Genomic DNA, 23,682 nt, shown 5'->3' on the forward strand with positions numbered 1-23,682 from the left:
ATTATGTTTCGAGACATCAAGGCTGCATAAAAATAAAAGAATATTCTGAGGAATGTTAAATCAAGCGCCTCGGTTTTATAACAGTCTATGGACCTAAAGTTTTTATGGGGTAAAGGTTTCCTCCACGAGATTTAGGTGCGTGAAGAAAATGCGTTTCTGAAAAAGCGATTCATTATTATATGGATGCCACAGGGATTGTAAACTTTGGTTGTTCGAAATCAAAACTAGGCTTTTGCGATGCATGGCGTTGTTTGCTTTGAGTCATTGTTTGGCCTTTTCGAGTAGAATTATCTATTTTCCGTGCATATGAATCACTTATTTACTGGATTTTTATTGTTTCCTGTCCATTGTCTCCTCCTTTTCCCGTAGCAAGAGGCTTAAAGGCAAGAAAGAATGGAACTCAGGTTTAGTGTATAACAAAAACTGATGCAATACAATCGACGTAGGTGCGTTTCACATATACGAATCGGGATTAACAGCGATTACTGAATTGTCTTAGAAAAAATGCATTCCACTGGCCATTGAAGTGAGTAAATAGGAAGGAGTCTTGAAGGCCGTTTAATGGTTTGATTGACTGTAGCATGCATACCTGTAGATTATTTGATTGAAGGACAATTGATTGTGATGGTTCTCACATAAACTTGTGAGAGTTTTAACAAGTGAACGGCTTATCGAGTTTAATACGTCATCCGATTTTGACAAAACTACTTCTCATCAATCATTCGATTAAGGAAATTCTTTCAAGCGTAATTCAGCATCAATGTTGTTGTTGATGTTGCTGTTGTTTTTAATTTGTTTTATTTCATTTTTTGTGGTCATTTGATCAGATGTCAAATAAAAATTAATGTAATAAAAGCGCTTGCGAACGATTTATTTAACTTGAGCAAAACCGTTCAAGTTCGAAAAATTTCCACGCCACGTTTTTCAGAGCCGACGTTCTACAGCTACTCTGTAAATTTATTCCGTTTGCACCGCTTAAAATGGCGGACAACGTTTTAGGGCGTGTTCCAGCCTTTTCAACACCCTGCTATCGATTCAATGAAGGAAAATTGGCGCGCGTTTAGACATTCGCACTTCTTTACCATGGTAGCTTTATGGGTGGGTAGGTGGAGGGACTGTGTTCGAGTGTTTTTGGAACAGGATATGCTAGTGAAAACAGCTCTTCAGTTAATATATTGCAGTATCGACTCCAGTAGACACTTTGTACTTGTAATTGCTAAATTAAGTTTTACTGTCACCCGTACGATCAACATTTCCATGCTGGTGTCTACAAGGATCCAGTTTGTTCGCATTGTCCTTTGACCACCGCGGAGATCTACAAAAGCTATTATAACTCATCAGATTAGCATCAACGTTTAAGCCAAAGTTTTGTTTTTTTAGACTACACGTTTAATATAACACGATAAGGCGATTTTCAGAGTTGTTATGTTAAAACAAATTCATGACGAAAGGCTCTCATCAACAGCGCATTTATAAAAACAGTCCGGTTGTTGTTGGAGATTATGCAGTTAGTATAATTCATATGAAGACTTAGCTTGCACTGAGCAGAATAAGCTCAAAGCAAAGTCTCTTCGCACATTACCAGCAGTTCGTTATCGAGGCAGAAAGTTTTTGTCGTCTCTATCAAAATCAGTCTGTATGGCAAGTTTTTGTGTGTTTGGCTATAACGTGAATATATTAGAAAAGTGACAAATTCTGAAGTGTTTTTGAGACAAAACCTTTTACGGCACCCTAACATCAGAAGGCTTATTCTCCAAAAATTTTCTCTGCACATTTTCTGTTGCATCGTCATGAAGAATTTGTCAAACAATCAAGAGCTTCTTCAGTTAGCGATAATTTCTTTTGTCATAATGTAGACAGAAATTAGATGGCACTTACAATTAGGAGGTAAAGGATTAATCTGGAACTTTTCTATTCGCACAAGTCTTTTTAAAAGTGGTTCATTTCGGCTTGCCACTTACCTGGTTACAATAGAAAATTTAGGTTTCTTTTTTCTACCATAAAACTATAAAAGCCGGTCACGGAGTGAAAACAAATCAAGGCCACGGGTGTATGGGACAAGGGCAAAGGTTTTTTCGTGGAAAGAATAAAAAAATGGCATCCGTGATCGCGTTTTTAGGTGATAATTTTGGAGAAAGGGTGGCAGAGTAAGGCTACATAATTTCGATTTTAACTGGAAGAAAGACACTCTCGGAGTTTGTTGAAGAAAATTCACATAAATGAGTCCTTAGAAGACCTTAGCCGCATCAAGACCAAATTGAGCTAAGCCTGTCTACAGTTCCAGCTTTGACAGGAAATGTTAACGCCGATTAGAAATGCTTAGATAAATTAGGAACGTATGTACATCATGACATTGTAGGTCGTGATCAGTCGGGTGACATTTTGTGACGTAAGAACTCCTGGTGAGTTAGAAATCTCGCTTTAATAATTCGTCCATTCTGGCAATTACTCAGGCAAATAGTTAAGCACGTACTTGTAATGGCGTGTCCTAAACCAACAAAATTTCTACGACTTAAGGGTTTGATAGTCTTTAAGTGAGGAGAGTACTGCATAAGGTTCATTGAGAGTCCGAGAACGTCCGTTTGATAATGTTGTTTGGGTTCATTCTTGCACGAAACTACAAAAACGCATAACAATAACAAAACTGTGGAATAAATTGGATAGAACAACTTGACGAAGACTTTGAAACCTAGAGTGTTCTGTTGAGTAACCACAGACAGAAGCAACAGGATGAACTCGCGATTGAAAAAAGAGAACGCATTCGTTCGAAGCCGGAATACTACTTAGAAGTTGCAAGTATATACGCCCGCCATTATACTGCTGTCCTGAGCCAAGAAGTCATAAATTTCGTTCAGAGCCGGAACTATATAACCAAAATAACAATACTTAAAGCTTTTCCTAGAAGTTTTGCTTCATTCGCTGATAAACAACAAGTACTGATGAAAACAGAGGGCTAAAGAGACTCGAAACTCACAACTCTGTGTAGAACAGGTTAGGACAAGGTTCAATTTAACTCGCTTCAATATATCTGGTGTCTTTTCCTTTTTCGTAAAATGTCTTATTTTCTCTCTCTGCCCGTAGTCTTCGATGTTCGATGTCATTTTCAAAATTTACGGAACTGAGAAAGAATGCTCACGCCGTAGTTAAAATTCAATCCGTGTGTAATTTCAATCAACAGTCTACAACCGAGGGAAAAAAAATGCTTTTCCTTCATCTAACAAGCTTAGTGCATTCCAGTTTACCACTTGTGCCTTGGAACTAGTACAACTGTTTTTAACAATCATCGTCACCAAATTATGGGATAATCTTCTTTTGAGGCAGAAGACATGAAAATCAGTCATTCGATATTATTTCAATAGCCAAATATTTCAATGGAGTTCTCAACGTAAAATTATCAGCATTACAGAACATGTGACTTTGTGATTTGATTTGCAATTGATTTGAAAAAGAAGATGGCGAGGAAGTCGTGTGAGGGCAAGAACTGAAGGGCTTTGGTCTTTTGTTACAATAGAAACGGTAAAAATGACTTAGAATGCATTACGACGAGAAGTCGGAAATAGCTGCGCAGTCTTCACGTGCTCGAACTCGACGTGGTGTAGTATATTGTATTGTTTACCATTTAAGCTCTTGTCGACGTTGAACCACTATACAGAGCCGAATAAACAATTTGATATTGCTCAATCCGAGTTAAACTGACAAGACCAAATCACCTTCTATCTACATCCAATATTCTCTGATGTCTTTTGCAGGCAATTCTTAGACGTTCTTCTTCTCGAACAAAGGAAACAGAACACGAGGTAATACCATTTTATACTAAGTATATAATACATGTACAGTTAAGAATGACTTAGCACTGACAAGGAGATTACGTGCAGGAGGGCTCCCTGACCCCATGGTTATCACAGAAGTGGAATGATAAAGATCTAAGCTTCCTAGACTGCACTTACAGCCATACAATACTTTAATCAAAACACTGTGCGTCTACTATAATCACATAAAATTAACTAAGCAGGCGAGGTCAATACCAGCTTGGCACATGCGTATCCCTCCATCGTTCAGGCCCTATCACATCTCGTCACGTGCCAAACGTTGCCCTAAGAACCTTAAAGAGGATCTCGAGTGTTTTGTTTTTCTCAAAAGAGAGGAGATTTTTTGTGATCACCGCAAGATACTTCTCAAGATTTAATTTGCCTGCGAGGCCGAATCATTGATAACATGACATAAATGCGGGGATTGTCTTAATCATGGAGGTACTTCAACTGCCTTTATGTACCTATATGAAAAACAAAAAACGGCTACTTGGTGCACGTGCGGCACCTGCCGAACAGGTTGCAAGCGAGGAATCCCCGTGGCGACAGGCCGCGCCCATTTCAAACATTTCCCTCACTAATATCACACTACTGAGGGATTATTTTCTAGGACATCTGGTCTAAATTTAAGTGCCCGAGAAGCGAAATAATTTTTTACTTCGGCATATTTAGTATTGACATAGTTTGTATACAAAAATAAATTTTCTGATAAACTCCAGCTAACATGGAAAATGAAACAAAGAGCTTGAAAAAAAGAAAAAAAAAACTCACAGCTTAGTTCAGGTGACTCGAGGTGAACTATTGTCACAGGATTGCCTACTGGAACTACCCCTTGCAGTGTCGCCTGTTAATCACATTTCGTCTGTGTTGATTCCCTTGATCGAAACACCAATTCTCCTTTCTAAAAGCTTCACAGTTTTTGTTTGTTACTATGGAGAGTTTCGTGTTACACCAAGACATTGAGTCATGCTTGTTTTTCTCACAACCCTCCGTCGAGACACCGAACTTATACCGGTGGGAGAATTCGAAGTAACCTGCTGAACAATAACCTTTGGTGGCCAAGTGGCGGATAACTACTTTCAATCGTGACTTTCATATGACCGATACAATTTTATACTGTAACTTTTCGCGTAAGCCTTTCAAACAATAATTCTTTCATCAAGACTTCCTGGCGAGTCATCTTTTCGCTTTCTAACGTTTAAACTATGACCTCGCCGAAAGACAGTACCGCATCAACAGGTAACTACAAATATCTCTATTTGTAGAACTTAATTTCAATTAGGAGCCCGACAAACTTGTTGCGCAGTTTCGTATGAAATAGCTTATGCTTTTCAATGATTGAGTACTGACGAGCGTTTTTTTCTTTTTTTTTTTGTGCGACTCAAAAGCGTTGAATTTATCATGGCTGAGGCTAACTCTGTGACTAACTCTGACTGCCGAGCAATTTTCGCAATTTTGTTCAATTTTCAATTCGATCTTGAATTGTTACAGTAATTTTCGTATTATATTTTAGTCTCTAATCCATGCTAGGTCTATAATTTGTTTCCTTCGTTACGTAATCAAAGGTAAGGTAATTTTTCGTCGCCAGAAGAAAACACTGCGAAGTTAAGATCCGTGGACTATATTTCCAATTGATTTCGGTCCAATTCGTGTAGAATTACTTGTAAGGAGCAACGATTTTAAGGTTATGGTTTTTTTTCCAATTCTGGTTCACAGAAAATGGATGTAAACAGCGAAAAGAAAGATGATGTATAGAGATGATCCAAAGTCCATTATTCAGACTTGAGATAAAAAACCAAAAAGAAAAAGAAAAAAAAGAGCGAAGAAAGATCTTAGTCAATTTGATAAGTTAATGCAACAGAGTGTCTTAAAGATTTCCCATGCTTCAATTCTCGGACGAAGTAACAGAATCCAACCCAATTTTGTTTAACTTAACCAATTTAGCTGAATTTTCTCGAAATGGTGGCGTGCATTCTGTTTTAGTCGTCTGAATCATTAGCTATCATCTATTCTTTTTTTCTTTTCACTTTTTAAATTATTTTTCATTTGAGTATCGCGCTTTCCTTTCAAACTACTAAATTTCATTCTTTTTTCTCCATTTTTGATACTTTTGCCCGTTGTAGAATGTGATCAACACGAAAAAGAAACGAAAAAACAAAAAAACAAAACAAAAAATGTGACACGTGCTTTCAAAGATGTTTTCATTTGGACCCTTTAACTCTCATTAGTGACCAAGACAGAATTTCTCCTTACAAAATCAATTCAATATCAACCAGATGAGTGTTGAGAATAAAGAAATATATTAATTTGGGGATAATTAGTTGATCCATTAGTAAAATTCTTTGAGCTAACCTTATAAGAATTGGATAAAAATGTTTTTCGTCTTGACACGAGCGTGAGTCATAGAAAACATTCTGAGTCCCCATTAGGAATCGAGCCTCAGAAATTAGGATTCCGCGCTCCGGTGCTCTACCACTGAGCCACAAGAACTCTACGGTAAGCGAAGTTTCTTACGAAGTTTACATGACACACACTATTTTCAAACATGACGCTATCTACATTGCTGATCCTAGCAGTATGCAGGAAGTGTGTCATATGAACTTCGTAATAGACCTCGCTCACCGTGGAGTCTCTGTGGCTCAAAGGTAGAGCATCGGAGCGTGGATCCCGAAGGTCTGAGGTTCGATTCTTCATGGGGACTCGGAATGTGTTCTTTGTCCCAAACTCGTGACAAGACAAAAAAACATTTTTCCCTATTTCTTTACCGAACTCAAAACGTACTATCTTTCTTCTTCTCTTATAAAAATTGTATGGTTGACAGTAAGGAGAATGACAAATTTGATCAGGGTATTAAAGGGTTAAAACATTGCCACATGATCGTAGAGTGACCACTTGGCCAAGGAAATGGGAAGAGTGGGCCGAGAACGGCAGATTTCGCGCGGATAGATATTTCGTGCGCACGCCTTAATTGATTTGTTCTCACGCTCTGCCATCAGGTAATACCTTTCAAGGGTTATGGAACGTTTAACACGCGAAAACGTTAAAGTTACTGTACACAGTTCTCTCAAACTCATAAGGGGTGACCCCCTCCAAGATTACCACAGACTAAATATAACTACAGTTTCTTTGAGTCGACAAACAATATTTTTATTAATTTACGCCAGAAAGTCATTTGGAATAGATAATTGTTTATATTGCAAAACCAAACACAATCACTGGACCTAATCCCAGGGAATTCTCGGTATGCTATTGTTCTGAATCATGTGTCACTTTGTAATTGCTTTCGGGAGATGTTGAAGCTTTGTCATTACATTGTCAGCTACGGTTCACGGGCGTCAGACACGTGACCTATGAGTCAATGAACCGCGACGAGTAGGAGCTGTCACATAAATCAATTTTCATACAACGCCGCGCCGAGGAAAGCGAACAATTGTCTCCCATGTTAACCGTCTGTTAGAGCTAAATCTCACCAATAGTTTTACAGCACCCATTCTATAAACATGAATTTTAAAAACCAATTGTAGTTTTTCTTCATTTTCATTCAAAGAATACGCTAACCGCGAAGGCAATCAAGCGAACTACGACTGAAATATACAAGCGATTACGGTGAAATCTTCCCACCTTGGAAATCAGCTTTGCAACCGACATGGAATTATTATGTTTTAGATGCGCTTGGTTTATTCTCTCGATCTGGACTGTTCAACTCGTGGTTTTCGTCCAAGGAGAAGGTAAGAGCCGTGTTCAACATGTTTACTTAGAATAGCTATATCTCGCACATATGACTTCCGTTCTCCTCACTTTAGCTTCCTATGAAAATAACATAATGGTTTCTAGCGCACTTTGATGAATGAAAACTTAAGCGGTAACCGATAAATGGGCCATAAATTTTGAACGTAGTCATGGCTGCTGTTAAAACAGACATCAAGATGTTTTTTTCCTCCGAAATAATTGAGGAATCATCTGAACATTTAATCGATTTTGTGAATCTAACTCTTCGGCAAGCTCGATAATTTGGTAAACAATAATCGTTGACCAAAACGCAAATAGAAAGCCCATATTCGCTCATGTGAGTTAAACCATTTATTTCTTCGATAAAGGATGTTTGATGAATGCAATCATCAAACTGGGAGTTGAGAGGACAGAAGATAAAATTTCCTCCCACGAATCAATCAGTTGCTATGCGGCTTTTGTATTTTTTCTCATTTCGCAAAGCTATCTGAATTAACTTAATTACCATTGCGGTCTCAGTGAAATGATTACTCGTGTATTCCACTTTTGATTATCAAAATATTGAATTGATGTCTCGAACGACGGCTTAAGCGACGAATAAGAAAAGACTGAAATCCTACGCGACCTTTGTATAGCTAAACTCTGTCTATTGACTGATGTAGAATTGTTCCTTTCATTGGCTATTTGAGCGCGTGTAACTCTAATTGATTTTTGCCATGAAACTATCCTTAGGTGCCCAAATTCATTCTTCTGTCAGTTTCTTACTATTGTAACATTTCCTCGAACATCTGAGGACCGAAGGTTAGCCAAATTCCTAACAGACAGAGATCATGACTTCCACGGCACGATCTCATTTACAAGCAAATTGTACTGAGCGATCGTTAAAAAAGTGTGTTTGTAAAATGGTCTGCTGCGTTCGAGAGTAATAATCAAGTGGTCTAGGACACAATTCAAGAATTCAAGATCCAATACTGATCAGATTCAGCCGTTCACTGTAACGGCAAAGACTTTAAATATCAGACGTGCAATATTTTATTGATCGAATTCGGCGATGGCCTTGAAAATGATATTTTTGCCAAGAACAATGGAATAGCAGTCGATCATGATATGATTATGACATACATTGAAAACATGTCAATTATTTTAACGAAGACGTCAACGACGCGTTTTTTTTGGGTAAAAAGAACGAAGTAGAAAACGGGGATGGAAAGAGATTCGTTCATGATTAGCAAGCGTGTCCACCTGGTGTATAATTTCATATTAATCGAGACTTAAACTATTTTAGCGGCATCACATACGATAAAACTCTCCATCAAAATTTACACAGAGCTTTTAAAGTTGTTTGAAAAGTCAATCTGGATTTCGTATCGAATTTTCAACACATTTTATCAACAGCTCTGTTGGACGTAGCTACAATTATAAACTCTAGAGTCCTCGGTTGTTTGAAACTTGGATAGCACTATCCACTGAGTTAATCTCTATCCGGTGGATAACACAGTATGTTTCACGATCACTTATCCGCTGGGTAGCGCAGTACGTCTCACAATTACTTATCCACTGGATAGCGATTTATCTATTGAATAAATCGCTTTCTGCCCTTATACAACTGGGCCCTGGCCTACACAAGGCGGTTTTGTTTCAGGGTGTTTTACTTTTCCGCTCCGAGAACTCTCGGGGATTTGATCCGCAGTATAATATTTCAGAATATCCACACGTTTTTAAGAATAAACGAGTTTGAAATTAGTACAAAGGTATTTCCGTGCTTTTAGTATGATCGATAAAAATGCTATCACGTTTGACAGTTGAGAAGTACATTGAATTTAGCGCTCTCGAACAGAAAATAAAAAGCAGTTTACAATACTCTCTCCTTTCAACAGCGTCTGCCTTGTATTAAAATACGACAACGAACTTGCCAAATTATAAACGAGAAAACGCAGATTTATTTGAATTTGCACCCAATTAATACAGTGACCTGCGAAATGGGAAATGTTTTTGTTGTGAATAAGAAAAGCAAACAAAGTTTTGTTTTGCGACTCTGATCTGAAATCCACTGCAATCTGTTAACTGCGGGCTGCAACACAAAAGAGTTAAAAGCAACCGCTTCAGCAATTCTCTTTACATCTAAACCACTTTCCGCCTTTATCTATTGAATTTCATAAATTCTACTCTGGAAACCGCAAGGTGCTTTCATCTGCTTACATCTGACGTGTTTGTTGTCTAAAATAGTCCTAATCTACTACAAACCTCGCGGAGGGGTGGGTAAGTTCAGTGACCCGTCTTCCAGTTTGTGGTTGCTTGGTCCATTATAGAAACCAGATTGTGGATGTAAGGTAATCGTTGTTTTAAAATGTTATTCATTCAAAATCATTACACACTGAAGCAAATCGGAGCCGTAAGCGATAAATCAGCTCCTCGCTCGAACAGATGAAAATTAAAGAGCTTCATTTCGAACAAGCAACGTGCAGTCTTGTGAATCAGTGTACCCTTTGCTTTCATTCATGGAATTCATTGTTAGTCGTATCATCAGAAATCATTAAGCGGTTAGGTATCCATCCATCTGCAGAGAATCAGCGATGCTAAAAGAGAATTCCTTGTACATTAATGCGTTTCTGACAACTTAGCGCTTGGAAACCAGGGCGATCTTATGAAGTGCTATACCATTTCACGTTTTTCGGCAACGTTAACTCTCTCTTTACTCAACATTCGCTTCTCGGTTTTTAGTTTATTACTTAATAGGATAACTTTGGAAGTCAATTTAGCCTTATTCTATCAGATTGTATGGATTTCTTGCCGGAAATTCACCGAAGTATCTCGCAGCTGCTATGTTCATCAAAAAAAAAAAAATTATAGCGTAGATAAAGTTGATATAGACATAGCGCTGTACTTGATTCATGAAAACAGTGATGTGAACCAAAAAGGAAAAGCTTATTTTGTGGGCAATAAGGAACTCGTTCGAATTTTTTAATTCATCAAATCCGTCATCATACTTTGTTATTAAGTCTATCAAATATATGGGATTAAATTAGCTTATTCTCCTTGAGGTAACATTCATGTACATGTTCCTTTGATTCCCGTTATCTTTATTATAAGAGGAGCCTAAAATTCGCATTTAATATAATTGACTTAAAAATCCATGGAAGTCCAATTTGGTAAAAATATCTATGGATCGTTTGCGGTTTCCGTAAACATGATATAGTTTTAAAATGCAAAGTTGGAACTTTTCGCATAGGAGTAAAATTAACGACTCTTTCACGATTCCCAGCTTATCATGCGTTGCTTAGAGAAGAGACATATGCCATTGTTGAATGACTTTCGTGGAGTTTTTAAACCAAATGCAAGGTGGTTGTTCTCACTGAATCATGATCACGCATTCCTTGAATATCCCTGATCTAAATTCAGCGGTGAAGAGATACAGAGATTTTTGTTTTTATCAGCCCTTCAAAACAACTGCTTTGCCAAGATTAGACAAAATGCGCGATTTTGTGATTCATCATTAACTACAATCGTCGTCTGTCATCTGCTATCTTCAGCTCTAATGCACAGCACATGTGGACTTCTTGACGTAAAACCCAGCAAAACGTAACTAATTGAAACAACGCAGAAGATTCAAGAGAGCTCACACATTCCAGCTGAATCAATCGTTCTAAGAATAACGCAAAAATCTTCAGCATCCTTGAGAGTTATGGCTTAGTTTCCTCTATCATCCATTTCAGGGAGTAATTAGTTTTTCTCGGCAGACTGGCTGGCTACCTCTCGGTGCTATTTGCATGTCTTCAGTTTAAACTATTCATAATTAAGTTAAACAATCTTTCACTCAGATTGCAGATGTGGGATATTCTTGGGTGAAAAATGAACTCACAAAAAATTAATCAGCGAATTGTCTATCACTAATCTTTGCCTTAGAATAGAGTTTCCAGGCCAAAGGAACTGTACATTGACAGTTAATAAAGCTGTCAATGTAACTCTTACACTCACAAGAGAATGGTATAACCCTTCTCCTCTCAATATTCAGTGGAAAAAGTTAAGGGAATATTAGAAATCCATCAAACAGTTATCATATTTGTGCCCTCTGTGTTTTGTATGCATGAGGGATGTTTCAAAATTATGGGTGTATTTCTATGTAACTTGTCTACTGCTCTAGAGGGGATGTAAGTGTGAAGAAGTCTTTAACGTTTTCCAGTTTTAAAGAAGTTCTCTGATCAATTTTCAAATCCTTGATGTGGGTTAGAAGCACATTGAAAAGCCAAGTACACGTAAAATTCTTAGTCAGCTGTTTTTGTTAAATTGCATATATTTCTGACGAGCACTGTGATGCACAATATGCTAGATATTGCAGTTTGATCATAAACTCTAGTCACCTGTTCTCCAAAATAGAATATAATACTTACTGTGAACTTTGGAAGATTTGTGAAATTTTTCATCGAAACAATTTTAGAATTATGTCGATTACTTTTGCAAGCTTTGGAATACAGAAATATCCCTGAATCAGTACTGCAATCTTCGAAGCCTGTTATCTGTCATTAGATGAACGCTAGGCAATTGAAGTATGAAATTCTCTTTGTCTGTTTAAGCTAAAGGAATCTAACAAATGTACATTTTCAAAACAGCCAAATACTCATACTTTAAAATTGAATTGGGTTATCCACTCGTGTTCATTTACACTGAACTTCAAATTAATAAATAAGAAAATAACTTGAATTTTGGACATGTTCAAATCTTTTTTATTGGATTGTTAAATGATTATCAATTAAAGATACTCCTATGGTCAAAGTTAGAAATATCAAGGTGAAAAATTCCAGAAAATTTGGCAAAGCGTCCTCGAGTTGATTATACAACACATATGAAGCTGATAGATGACAAGTACAATCATGCTATTTGCAGATGTCTATAAATTAAAAAGTTGACATTTTTAAGTGCAGAAAATTGAATTGTTGTCTTCCGAACCCTAAGGGTTGTAAGTGATTCTCAGACTTTTGGGCAGATTAACCAAAAACTGACCGAGCTTGTGGTAAACTCCAAGTTCATTAGCTATGGACATGTATGTATGTATCTGGTTTGTTATAAAGACTATAATACATTGTGTGCTGTCATTTGGTTAAAATAAATCCAAGGATGGCAACCAATAAACCATGAAACAATCTCATACCATTCACAGGAATGCAATTATCACATGCTACAACTGCATATAATAACATGCTCTGTTTATTTGTAGTGTCATTGGCAAACAAGGCTAAATTTCATTTCAAATTATCCTCCTAATAGCCATAATTATTAAACTGAGGGATTCTAAACATCCCCATTCACATTTTGAGATATCTGTTCACAATAAGTGATGTGAAGAGTTTCATGCTGAGAGAAGTTGCATGCAATGAAATACTTCCAATATAAACAAATATTTGATTATGTAATTCTGAGCATCACTTGGATATAACATGGGCCATGTTCAGTGACAAATAGTAAATACATTATGTAACTGCTGAACAATTATGTAATGTATTCATAAATTCACGCCAGTATGGGATTTGAACTCATGACCTCTGCAATACTGATACTCGGCTTTTTTTTTGTATGAAACTCTGCCAGGCATTGAGTTATCCACAGTACAGGAATGATGTAATCAATTATTACATAATCTCTTTTTACATAATCTCATTCTATCACAAATGCTGCAATCTAAACAGCTACAGAACTTGATATCTGTTCCATGATAAACAAGGAATAAATTTAAAGTAGGTAGCCCTAGTATCAGCGTGCCATCTGTTTGCTTAACTTAAGAATGTCTTATAAATTTTTACTCAAACAAAAAGACTGTTTGCTCAACTGTAATGTGGGTTACAGTTGACAAGATCGCTTTCATATTCACTTCTTTATCTGCAGTTCACATATGTGATTTTCAAGTATTCACAGTCACACTTCAGTTTATTCTACATTTACTATAATTTAGCAATTAATTATATGCTCACAGTGTAAGGATCATCGGAATATAACATGATCCAAATACTAAATCATATCTGGTGACTATACAAGATCAATTTCTGCTTCCAATCATGATTCACCAATTAAGACATTGCCCAAAGGAAAAAATGCTATTCATCACATCTGTTGATGAAAAATATTTTAAAGCTATATATTAACTTACATCAGATGTGTCTCACCAACTGAGACACTGCCTAAGGGAAAAAATTCTATTCATTACATCTATTGACCAAAAATCAATTATAATCATTTGAATGTTTGTTCTAAGTACAAACTTGACTCATACTATCAGATTCTATGCTGATGTTTCCATTGCTAAATTTTGTTGATGATGTAAAAGCCCTTGTCAACCGCAATGTGCATTAAAGTTGAGCATATTTTCTTTTTGTTAAAGTATAAATTTATGAGTCTTTCTCAAGAATGCAGCATTTGTGATATAATGAGATTATGTAATAACAGATTATGCTATAAATGATTATGTAATAAAAGGCATAAACTACACTTAAATATATGCCCACCAACAGCAACAAGAATAGTATTTGTTGTGTAATTTTGAGTATCATTTTCATCCAGCATGACCCTATTTATGTCTGGTGGATATAGATGAAAACTACCTGCTGGGTGGAGAATTGCCCCCACTTTGAATTGCCTAAGGAAAGAGAGAAATTCTATACATAATATTATAAGCATTTAGACACAACAATTTTGATAACTTCAGCAGTTTGTGGGCACAAATTTCCCACTAAATATGGTTTTATTTTACCATCTACATTCTTAACAAATAGATTATGTAATAAATGATTATGTGATAAAAGGCACAAACTATACTTAAATGTTTGCCAACCAACAGCGACAAGAATAATATTTATTGTATAATTTTGAGTATGATTTTCACCTAGCATGACTTTAGCTATGTCTGGTGGATACAGATGAAAACTAGCTTCTGAGTGGAGAATTGCTCCCTCTTTGAATTTCCCAAGGGAAAAAAGAAATTCTCTACATAATGTTATAAGCATTTAGACACAACAATTTTGATAACTTCAGCAGTTTGTGGGCACGAATTTCCCACTAAACATAGTTTTACTTGACCATCTTCATGCTTAACATGTAGATTATGTAATAAATGATTATGTAATAAATGATTATGTAATAAAAGGCACAAACTACACTTAAATGTTTGCCAACCAACAGCGATAAGAATAATATTTATTGTGTAATTTTGAGTATCATTTTCATCTAGTATGACTCTATTTATGTCTGGTGGATATGGATGAAAACTACCCCTTGGGTGGTGAACTGCTCCCTCTTTGAATTGTCCAAGGGAAAACAAAAGGCTATACATAATATTATAAGCATTTAGACACAACAATTTTGAGCAGAAACACCTCATGACGTTAGAAATTGTACATATAATAACAAAATGCTGAAACCGAAGTAGTGGATGGTTAACTCAATGTTTGAACTTTCCCAGTTTTTTTTACATCAAAATCACAGGATATTACACATGAAATCTAAAGCCTAAAAGGTGAATTCAATTGAGTGGTTATAGGAATCACTTGATTCTTAATTAGTGCCATTGGATGTCTACAGTAAAGCCCATAGGTAATTTTTAGGTAAAGAGTACCATCTTCTGAGACCTTGCCTAAGGAAAAATGCAACACAATGCTTCCATTTGTTTGAGCTTGTTGGGTCAATTGGTACAGCATTGCAATGGTACCCCAGAGCGTGGGGGTTCAACTTCCATACAGGCCTGAATCTTTTTCAGGCATTATTTTCCTTACTGATTAAGTTGTGTTCATTATAGCAAATCACTATTGCATTCACTTTTATTTTCAGCAACATCAATTCTAATAATCTGATTGTGAGGGCTACAAAGCATTGTCTTGACTTGTGCTCAGTGATATCTATCTTTAACTCCCTTGAGTGACCAAGACAGAATTTCTCCTCACTTCTTTAATACAATATCAAGAAGACAAGTAATGAGAATAAAAAAAATATCAGTTAGTGCATCACCTACACCTGTCAAGTATGTGTAATGCATAGAATCATTTTCATTTACTTTTTCTAACATTTAGTTCTATGATTTTTTGGTAAACAGCTCCAACAGCCATCTTGGAAGCCCCAAATGGAGGTGTCGAAAGAAAGTTTGTTCACATAGTATGCAGAGTTACAGGGATACCAAACCCAATCATCACATGGTACAAGAATGGAACAGTTTTGGCTAAGAGTTTTAGAATCAGCAAGATGACCATCCCAGATGGTGAAGTGATAAAAATACGTCTGAGGCAAGTCGATCATGAAGCCTACTACGAGTGCGTTGCTTCCAATGTGAATGGTATGGCGCGGTCACGAAAAGCTTGGTTGAAAGTTTACAAACGTGAGTCTGTGGTCATTCATTAGTTATAGTATGTAAGCGTAACGTGTACATGTTTTTGTACAATGTATGCAGACTGCTTCATGCCTCCACCATTTTGGTCATAATGGCAACTGGAAAAATTTTTGATAACTTAATTTTACAATTGGGTGGTATCGTTGCAAGTTGTAACCTTTTGGTAAATACATGTATGTTTTGATGATCTGACCTTAAACTTTTATATGAAATATCGTTTTCTTTTATTAAAAAAATGTTAGATAGCAAGCACAGTATGAAAAAAGTTGAACTTGGATTCTTAGTCAGAGTTGATTGCAGAGAGCATTCTTCCAGCTTTTGTTACTTCAGATTTGTAGTCTACCGATGATTTTACACCAGCTTCACTTCAGTAAAACTTTAAAAATGTCACCTCAATTAATTTAATTTCAACGTTGTCCTGAGTAGGCACATTGTGGCTATATGTTGAAAAAAAGTACCTTCGGTGAACCGTTTTCGGACCAGTACTATAAGGAAAAAAAGATATTATTTCTCTCTTCCTCATTTTTTAAAACCTTATCCAAGTAATTTTTTACCTCGGAGAGGATTATTGTAATGAACCCGCGTTTGCGTCCAAAACTAACGGGGAAACCCCTGGGTTATGGAGCAATGAACTCAAAGCGGTCGGCGGAATGCTTGATTGACATGTAACCGTCATGATTTGTAGCATGTCCAAAGACTTGTAACCGTACCAGTGGAACAGATAGGAACACGAAACAGCAAAAACATGCAAGAGACCAAACAAAACAACTAGAAAACAAAACCAGACCACCACGAAGCTTTTAATCCGCTTTTTTAAAGCATACAGTACATTGAAACCGTGTGACTCTCTTAAAAGTGTTGGTGAAGGTGAAACTTGACTACATTACAAATTTAATTTTCGGATAAACTATGACTTCCGGCTCAGTCAAAACGTTTACTACGAATGGGTATTGTGAAGCGAAATTTATCTGGGGGTTGTTTACACAGAACCAAAAGAGTTATTATAACAACTGTGTCGAAAGTGTGCGATGTCTGACATTCGATTCAACGCATTTTAAGTCAGGAGTTGTATTTAACACCTAGTGTAATTTAGTCAATCTACATGTTTAGATAAGTTCTATCGCATATTTTCTTGGTGAAATTACATTGTAGTTCATATGGCCAACAAATGATTTTGCAGAAGCCTTTTTTGTGGTAGGAATGTCATATGCTGAGCGAAAACAGTCTATGCGTTATTTGTAACAGGCGACTTATTCCTTTCTATATATATATATATATATATATATATATATATATATATATATATATATATATAAATGTGGGGGTAGAGTCTACCTTGGCATAAAGTGCTCAATGCTGTGGTAGCAGAGCTGAGTATATATAAGTGAAAGAATCAAAGAGGACGCATCGATTCTCTGTTACCCAGAGTTTCGCGCCTAAACGCTCCTCCTGACGAGCGCTTAGGCGCGAAACTCTGAGTAACAGAGAATCGATGCGTCCTCTTTGATTCTTTCACTTATATATATATATATATATATATATATATATATATATATATATAATTATTATTATTTTAAATTTTTTACTATTTCACCAATTTATCACAATTTATCAGTATACAGTTACTGAATGCCACGGTTGTCGAGAAGAATTCGTGAATGTTCCTTAGCTTTGGAAGATACTGTTCCAACGTCACCATATTAGCTGTACCATCAATACACTTTCTGTTCTTTAGTTTCTGTTATTCGAGCTCTTTTTCATTTCCTTTTTACAAGTACTTTCTAGTAATTATTGACTTTCAAAGAACCTTATGTGGTTTAGTTCTTTGCAGTGCAATTTGTTTTAGTAACAAGTAAATTTTCGTAAGGACTCCCTTGTTCTGTAAATATTTGACATCGTTCGTGTGAAGCCATCTGTCCTATTGTTATCTGTTGTGGAGTTCTTTAGAAAGCCTTTATTAAAGTTTACTGTTGTTTAAATGCTTGGTAAATAAGTCTCACGGGTTTGCCTTATGTATTTCTCTACTTGTTTACAGTAAGTAATGAGACACCTTTTGGTAATTACACATTAAATATCTCCTTTACTTTTTACCTTATCGAAAGATAAACAGGAAGTCACGCAAATCAGCATAGACAGAGCGTTGATTTAGGTTTCACCGAACAAATGCTTGCTTTAAGTTTACGCTAGTTTTGTTTTTCTTTGCGTGTCTTTTTTTCCTTTTTTCGTTTTTACTCGATGTGATCCCACCCGAAAAATTGGATAATACAGTGATTCATCTACATGCATCTATCTAGAGTTATACCATAGATCTGTCAGCTCCAGAAGTAAATTTAATTGCTACGGTGTTCCTTAAATCGTATTTTGATGGTACGATTATGACAAGCTGTTCAAAATTTGGGATTTTAATATCTGCCTTACAAAGTCGAATATACTTTCGAAGCCTGTAGTTTTAAGAAAACCCGTGCTCTCTTATCCATCCTTGTGTGTTCCAAGTCAAAGACGTCCTTAAGATTGTCAATTTCCGCAGACAAACCCCCCTAGATAGCTGTTCAAGAGTTTGTTTTACCCACAGGAAGTAGCCACAATGGTAGACAAAATATCATCAAAATCCCAATTGGTTTTCAGTTTACTTTTTATTTGTCACTTCTCTCCCACAGTAGTGGGATATTTTTAACTTCTACTCATTAATGTAAATCACGTTAACTGATAACAAGTCTAACGACCTTTATCGTCAATTTCGTGCTCTGTTTTAGCGACAAGACGTAAAATTCATTGTCGTGTATCAAACTCAATCCAGGTTAATGAATAGAGTGGGTAAGTTTCTAAAGAAACTGTGGTGCTGTTTCGGTGGGGGAATAGAGCAAGATAAATTTGGTTGTATCAACTCAGTTGGTAATGTTAATTGGCCACTATAAAGAATTTCAAAGCTGACGTTTCTGGTATTAGCCCTTCACCAGATTACATACCGTAGAAAAACGGACGCATGAATCTACCTTACTTAGAACCAAACGCTTCTTTTTCCAAATTCTATGTAATCGAGGTGATTGAAATCAGAAGTAAAAAGACTTTTGCCCCGAAATTTTAAAACTTGGTTACCTCGTAATCTCGATAATCGAAACTATAAAAAAATTCTCGAACTTGACTGGTTATCACCAGCCCGATTTGAGCACTAATAGGACAGTGTACGCGTCATGCTCGTAATAGGAAAGTTAAATAGGACAGTTGAAGGGACAGTTAACTCGTCATGCTTTTGTAAATGGACAGAACGCGTCATGTGCGCGCGCTGTTGTTTCGCATCTCACCGAGTTAACTGCCTTGCTCATTACCAATGGCCAGGCTATTGTCCATCCTTACCCGCGTTTGACCTCTTCAGTCTTCCGGAAACATTTGCTAATTTCTGATAAAGTAAGCATCTTCTAATCCATTAGATATGGGTCTGTGTTTAATAGAATACAATGTTCTTCTCGAAAATATCTCTAGCGCGCAGTCCACCGCCAGGATATCCAAAAATAAGCAAAGAACCCACATTTCAGCGGGTCGTCAGTGGAGGAAGTGCTACATTTGACTGTGGGGCCACAGGGAACCCAGCCCCAGTAATATCATGGCTAAGAGATTCGAAGCCTGTCGACTTATCTGACCCAAGGATCAGCATACCCAGACCAGGAGCTTTAAAATTTTCAAACGCGAATTCCTCAGATACTTCACTGTTTGTTTGTGTTGCGACCAACAGTTTGGGAATGACTTATAGCAGACAAGCAAGACTCTTGCACATAGGTTGGTTTGAGATTTATATTTATACATAGTGATAAGGCAGGCGGCGCTGAAGTCCTGCAAGTGTGATGAGTGGCTTAATGATTCTTTGCCAAACCCAAGGTTAGCGTTTGATGGAACCAATCACATATGGTTTTGGAAAATACGTTTCTTGTTAAAAGTGCCTTTCTCTACCTTAGAGTAGGACTGGTAACCTGCTGTTGATGGGAGGAAATTCGCAGTGATGTCTGTCATTGCGGATACAAGGAAAATTGTATTAAACTTTATAATGGTGCTAACGCTTCATTTCCATGATCATACTTATTCTAGCTATGATTTACATTCTGACGTCTGCGTTTTTCTTTAAAGTGGTTAACACGAAGCCAGTCATCACCAAACCCCCTATGCCTATCACAGTCAACCCAGAGACAGATGTCCACCTAAACTGCACAGCAACAGGCACCCCACAGCCATCTATCGGCTGGGAGCATAAAGGAGTAAATGTGGGTTATGGCATGTTGACCATTGAAAATATCCAGAAGTCTGGTAACTACACATGCATTGCAGAAAACCTCGTAGGAAGTTCTCGAGCTTCTACTTCTGTTACTGTTAGAAGTAAGTCTTAAAAAAAAAAAGTCTACTCGTCTTGACCTTGAACGCTTTATTGTTCCAATATCCCTTTAAGACTCTCTCCTTAAGAAGAAGAAAAGACGTAACAGTTACAAATGAGTAAAAAAGGTAAATAGTTCCAGAAAAATAATTTAAAATTGTCTCCGTTGAAACTGCGACTGGATTACCGTCGCTTCCACCTTGACGCGATTTTTACAATCAATTCCCATTCGAAATAAAATTCTGCTTTGAAAGGGAACCGTAATAACATCGGCAAGAGTGATTTGTGTGCATATTTGATTTAAGAAGCCAAGAAATAATATTTGGTGAAGCATGATTTGAACAGGTGATTGTACCGTTTTGGGACTTAGATCCCTTTGAAGTCAGGAATGTTCCCTGAGGAAGTCTTCGTCCGTATGCCATGGTTCCAACTTCTTATTTCAGGTCTTTAAGCAATTCTATTAATCTCACGAGAAGCACCGCTGTGGAGAAACCAAATCCCTTAAATAGATTATAAAGTTTTCCTTCACTTGTTTTTCAGAGGTGCCATTCACTCCGACTAAACCCACTGGGACTCAGAGAACCGCTCATTCGATCACCGTTACTTGGCAACCCACTGGAAATCACTCAATAGATTCTTACATTCTATATTACCGTGAAAAGAGCGCTAGCAAGTGGATTCTGGTAAAGGACATTCGTGGGCGAACTTTTACGACACTTGATAACCTGGAGCCCTATACTACTTATCAGTTCCGAGTTTTTGCCGTGAATAACATAGGATTAAGCAAACCTAGCCCTTTGGCTGAAATGACAACGTTGGAAAAAGGTATGTCACTATTCAAAGTGTTTCTTTTTTCCGTAAAATTTTTTTGCAAAGGAACTGGATCGAGAGAGGGCTTCCCCCAGCATGACTGATACATTTATAAAAGACAAATGATTCTAACGAAGAGGCAATCCCGGAGATAATTTTTTTCAGGATATCAGACCAGTTCCTCAAGACTGGCAGAGACTTAAGCCCACCCAGGCCACTGGGGGAGAGGCATGTGCTCTCACTATCCCTACCTCTGATATTAAAACCATGTGCATGAAGTTCGAATTGTACATGTAATGTTAAATTAGCATCTGCTTCACTTCTTAGCTCCTGGAACACCACCAACAAACGTTCAAGCGTGGGGAATCTCCGACACATCATTCAAAGCGACATGGCTACCACCCAGTCAGCCAAATGGTCGCTTAACAGGATACCGCTTGTACCTGACTACTAATTTAAAAGGAAAATGGCTATACAGGGTGTCAGGAGAGAACGAAATGATAGTGAGAGGATTACAGAAAAAGACCACTTACTATTACACATTATATGCGTACAATAGCGTTGGTGAGGGGCCTTACTCAGGGACGTATGCTGTAAAAACTTCAAAGGGAGGTAGGATATAATTTGTAACCTGCGGATTTTTAAAAATTTGAAAATGTTAATGATCAGCGAGTAGCTAGTAATTCAATGGAACGCAGTAATCCATGTTAATATATTCAGTCCATTTGAAAGGTCGTGTAAGAGTCATTGCAGTTTTCTTTAAGGAATCTTTTCTCTTGACCATATAAAATGTTAAATGCATCACAAGGAGTCACTTGGAACTTACGCATGCTCAGCTAGACAAAAAATGTGAATATAGAAATCAGGGACGTATATTGTGGAGACTTCATAGGAGAGTAACATATTACCAATACCCTGAGGAATTACTTAGAACTAATACATGCACATAGGCAATAAATGTTAACGTAGAATATCAAAAAAACCTTGTACAAAGTACAAATCGCAGTGCAAATCGCATCCAGATCTAGAGTTAATGATTTTTTTTTTCTTCAGCGCCTGGGCAGCCTAAAAATGTTCGTGTTAAAGTGCTGTCACCAAGATCGATTCAAGTCACATGGAAGGCTCCGACTTACACTGGAAATGGTATATACGTGTATGAGGTTTATTGCAACAAGTCACGCGATACTGCAAACACTTACACAGTTGCAAATGACGTATTTGCTTACGAGATACGAGAACTTCATCCACACACCAACTACCGGATCCAAGTGGCCGCCAGATCTAGTGATGTTGGGCCATTGTCGTTCGCCAAGGTTGTGAAAACATTGGAAGACGGTAAAAAAATACTCTTCTATTCGCTGAGAGTGAAAAGTTAACGAACAATTGATATTAGTTTTCTAATCTTGAAAGTGCAAGGGTTAGCAAGTTAAAATTGTTTTATTTCCTTTTTTAGTTCCCAGTGCACCTCCAGCTAACATTAGCAGCACCAGCGTGGAGCCGACTAGTCTTGAGATCAGCTGGGATCCCCCTCCACTTTCCCATCGCAATGGACGAATAACAAACTACACCATCAAGTACAGAGAAAAAGGAGAACAAGCAACGTGAGTTCTGAAACTCTATCAAATACTTCTCTTTTCTACTTTCCAATAATCGCGTCGAACACTGTTGATAGAAGTGAAATTCAGCATACAAATCACCAAGCAGCTAAATTAAGAAAAAAACAACGAGAAAAATTAATAAAACTGACAAGCAAAGAAAGAAGTGTAGATTGGAGGAGTTGTGGGTTGTGTGTGGGTTGATATGCTGAAAATGGAGCCACGCTATTGGTGGGAATATGGTGACGAGAAAACAAGAATAACTTAGTTGAATGAAAAGCACTCGGTGATACCGTGGGGATTAATAGTACCGATCTGGAAGATAATTTTTTTTTCTAGAGTTTTCCGAGCGGCTTCCCGAACTGCCTGAATGTAGGGAAAGGCCACAGTGGAAAAACTGACAGAGAGAGAGAAGCAGAAAGACAGATGGACGGACGGACTGATAGACAAGACAGACAGAGTGAAGACAGACAGACAGATTAAAAAATACCCACAAACTGACGTATCCGACTAACAGAAATACTATCAGTGAAGCATACCAAAGTAAAAAATAAACAGCTGACACTTTCTTCTTACCTTTGCAGTTTTTTGACTGTTGATGGAAATAAATTATCTGTCCGTCTACACAATCTAAAGAAGTATACCACGTACTTTGTCTGGGTGACAGCGAGTACGTCAGTTGGGCCTGGGCCGAGGTCTAGCAAGCACAACTTCACCACAGAGGAAGACAGTAAGTTTATTTACTTTTCTATTAACCTTTCACTCCCCAACATCAGTATGCATTTTCTCCATATTGTTCTCTATAGAATTTGTGTAGCAATAAAGAGCTTCTGAATTGGTGATCATTTCCTTCATTCTCGTAACCTTAATGTTTGATTCAGGGGTGATATTGTAAGGAGAAATTAGATTCTAGTCACTCTTGGCAGTCGAAGGGTTAACTCTCTAGTAATATCAAGACAATTTCCCACGAATAAATGATAAAAAAAGACGTCTAAGGGTGATATGTCCATAAAA

General features: G+C 37.2%; 1 protein-coding gene across 8 annotated transcripts in view; it reads left to right on the forward strand.

The window, feature by feature from the left end:
• LOC113668655 (tyrosine-protein phosphatase Lar) overlaps nt 1-23,682 on the forward strand; it is a 66,788-nt gene that overhangs the window by 25,685 nt on the left and 17,421 nt on the right. For 5 of the 8 annotated variants that reach the window (XM_089187977.1, XM_089187978.1, XM_089187980.1 and 2 more), the window contains 10 exons: nt 3,750-3,797; nt 7,357-7,537; nt 15,613-15,891; nt 19,384-19,677; nt 20,023-20,268; nt 20,804-21,088; nt 21,401-21,685; nt 22,127-22,408; nt 22,527-22,674; nt 23,253-23,398. In XM_089187977.1, coding sequence (XP_089044103.1) covers nt 7,456-7,537; nt 15,613-15,891; nt 19,384-19,677; nt 20,023-20,268; nt 20,804-21,088; nt 21,401-21,685; nt 22,127-22,408; nt 22,527-22,674; nt 23,253-23,398 — 2,047 coding nt within the window. In that variant the 5' untranslated portion in view covers nt 3,750-3,797; nt 7,357-7,455. Of the gene's footprint in view, nt 1-2,451; nt 2,992-3,749; nt 3,798-4,934; nt 5,049-7,356; nt 7,538-15,612; nt 15,892-19,383; nt 19,678-20,022; nt 20,269-20,803; nt 21,089-21,400; nt 21,686-22,126; nt 22,409-22,526; nt 22,675-23,252; nt 23,399-23,682 lie in introns of those variants that run through there. The other 3 variants (XM_089187982.1, XM_089187983.1, XM_089187984.1) reach the window with 3 other exon arrangements.

The sequence above is a fragment of the Pocillopora damicornis genome, chromosome 11 (assembly GCF_964200805.1).
Source record: "Pocillopora damicornis chromosome 11, jaPocDami1.2, whole genome shotgun sequence".
In the NCBI taxonomy this organism is placed as follows: domain Eukaryota; kingdom Metazoa; phylum Cnidaria; class Anthozoa; order Scleractinia; family Pocilloporidae; genus Pocillopora; species Pocillopora damicornis.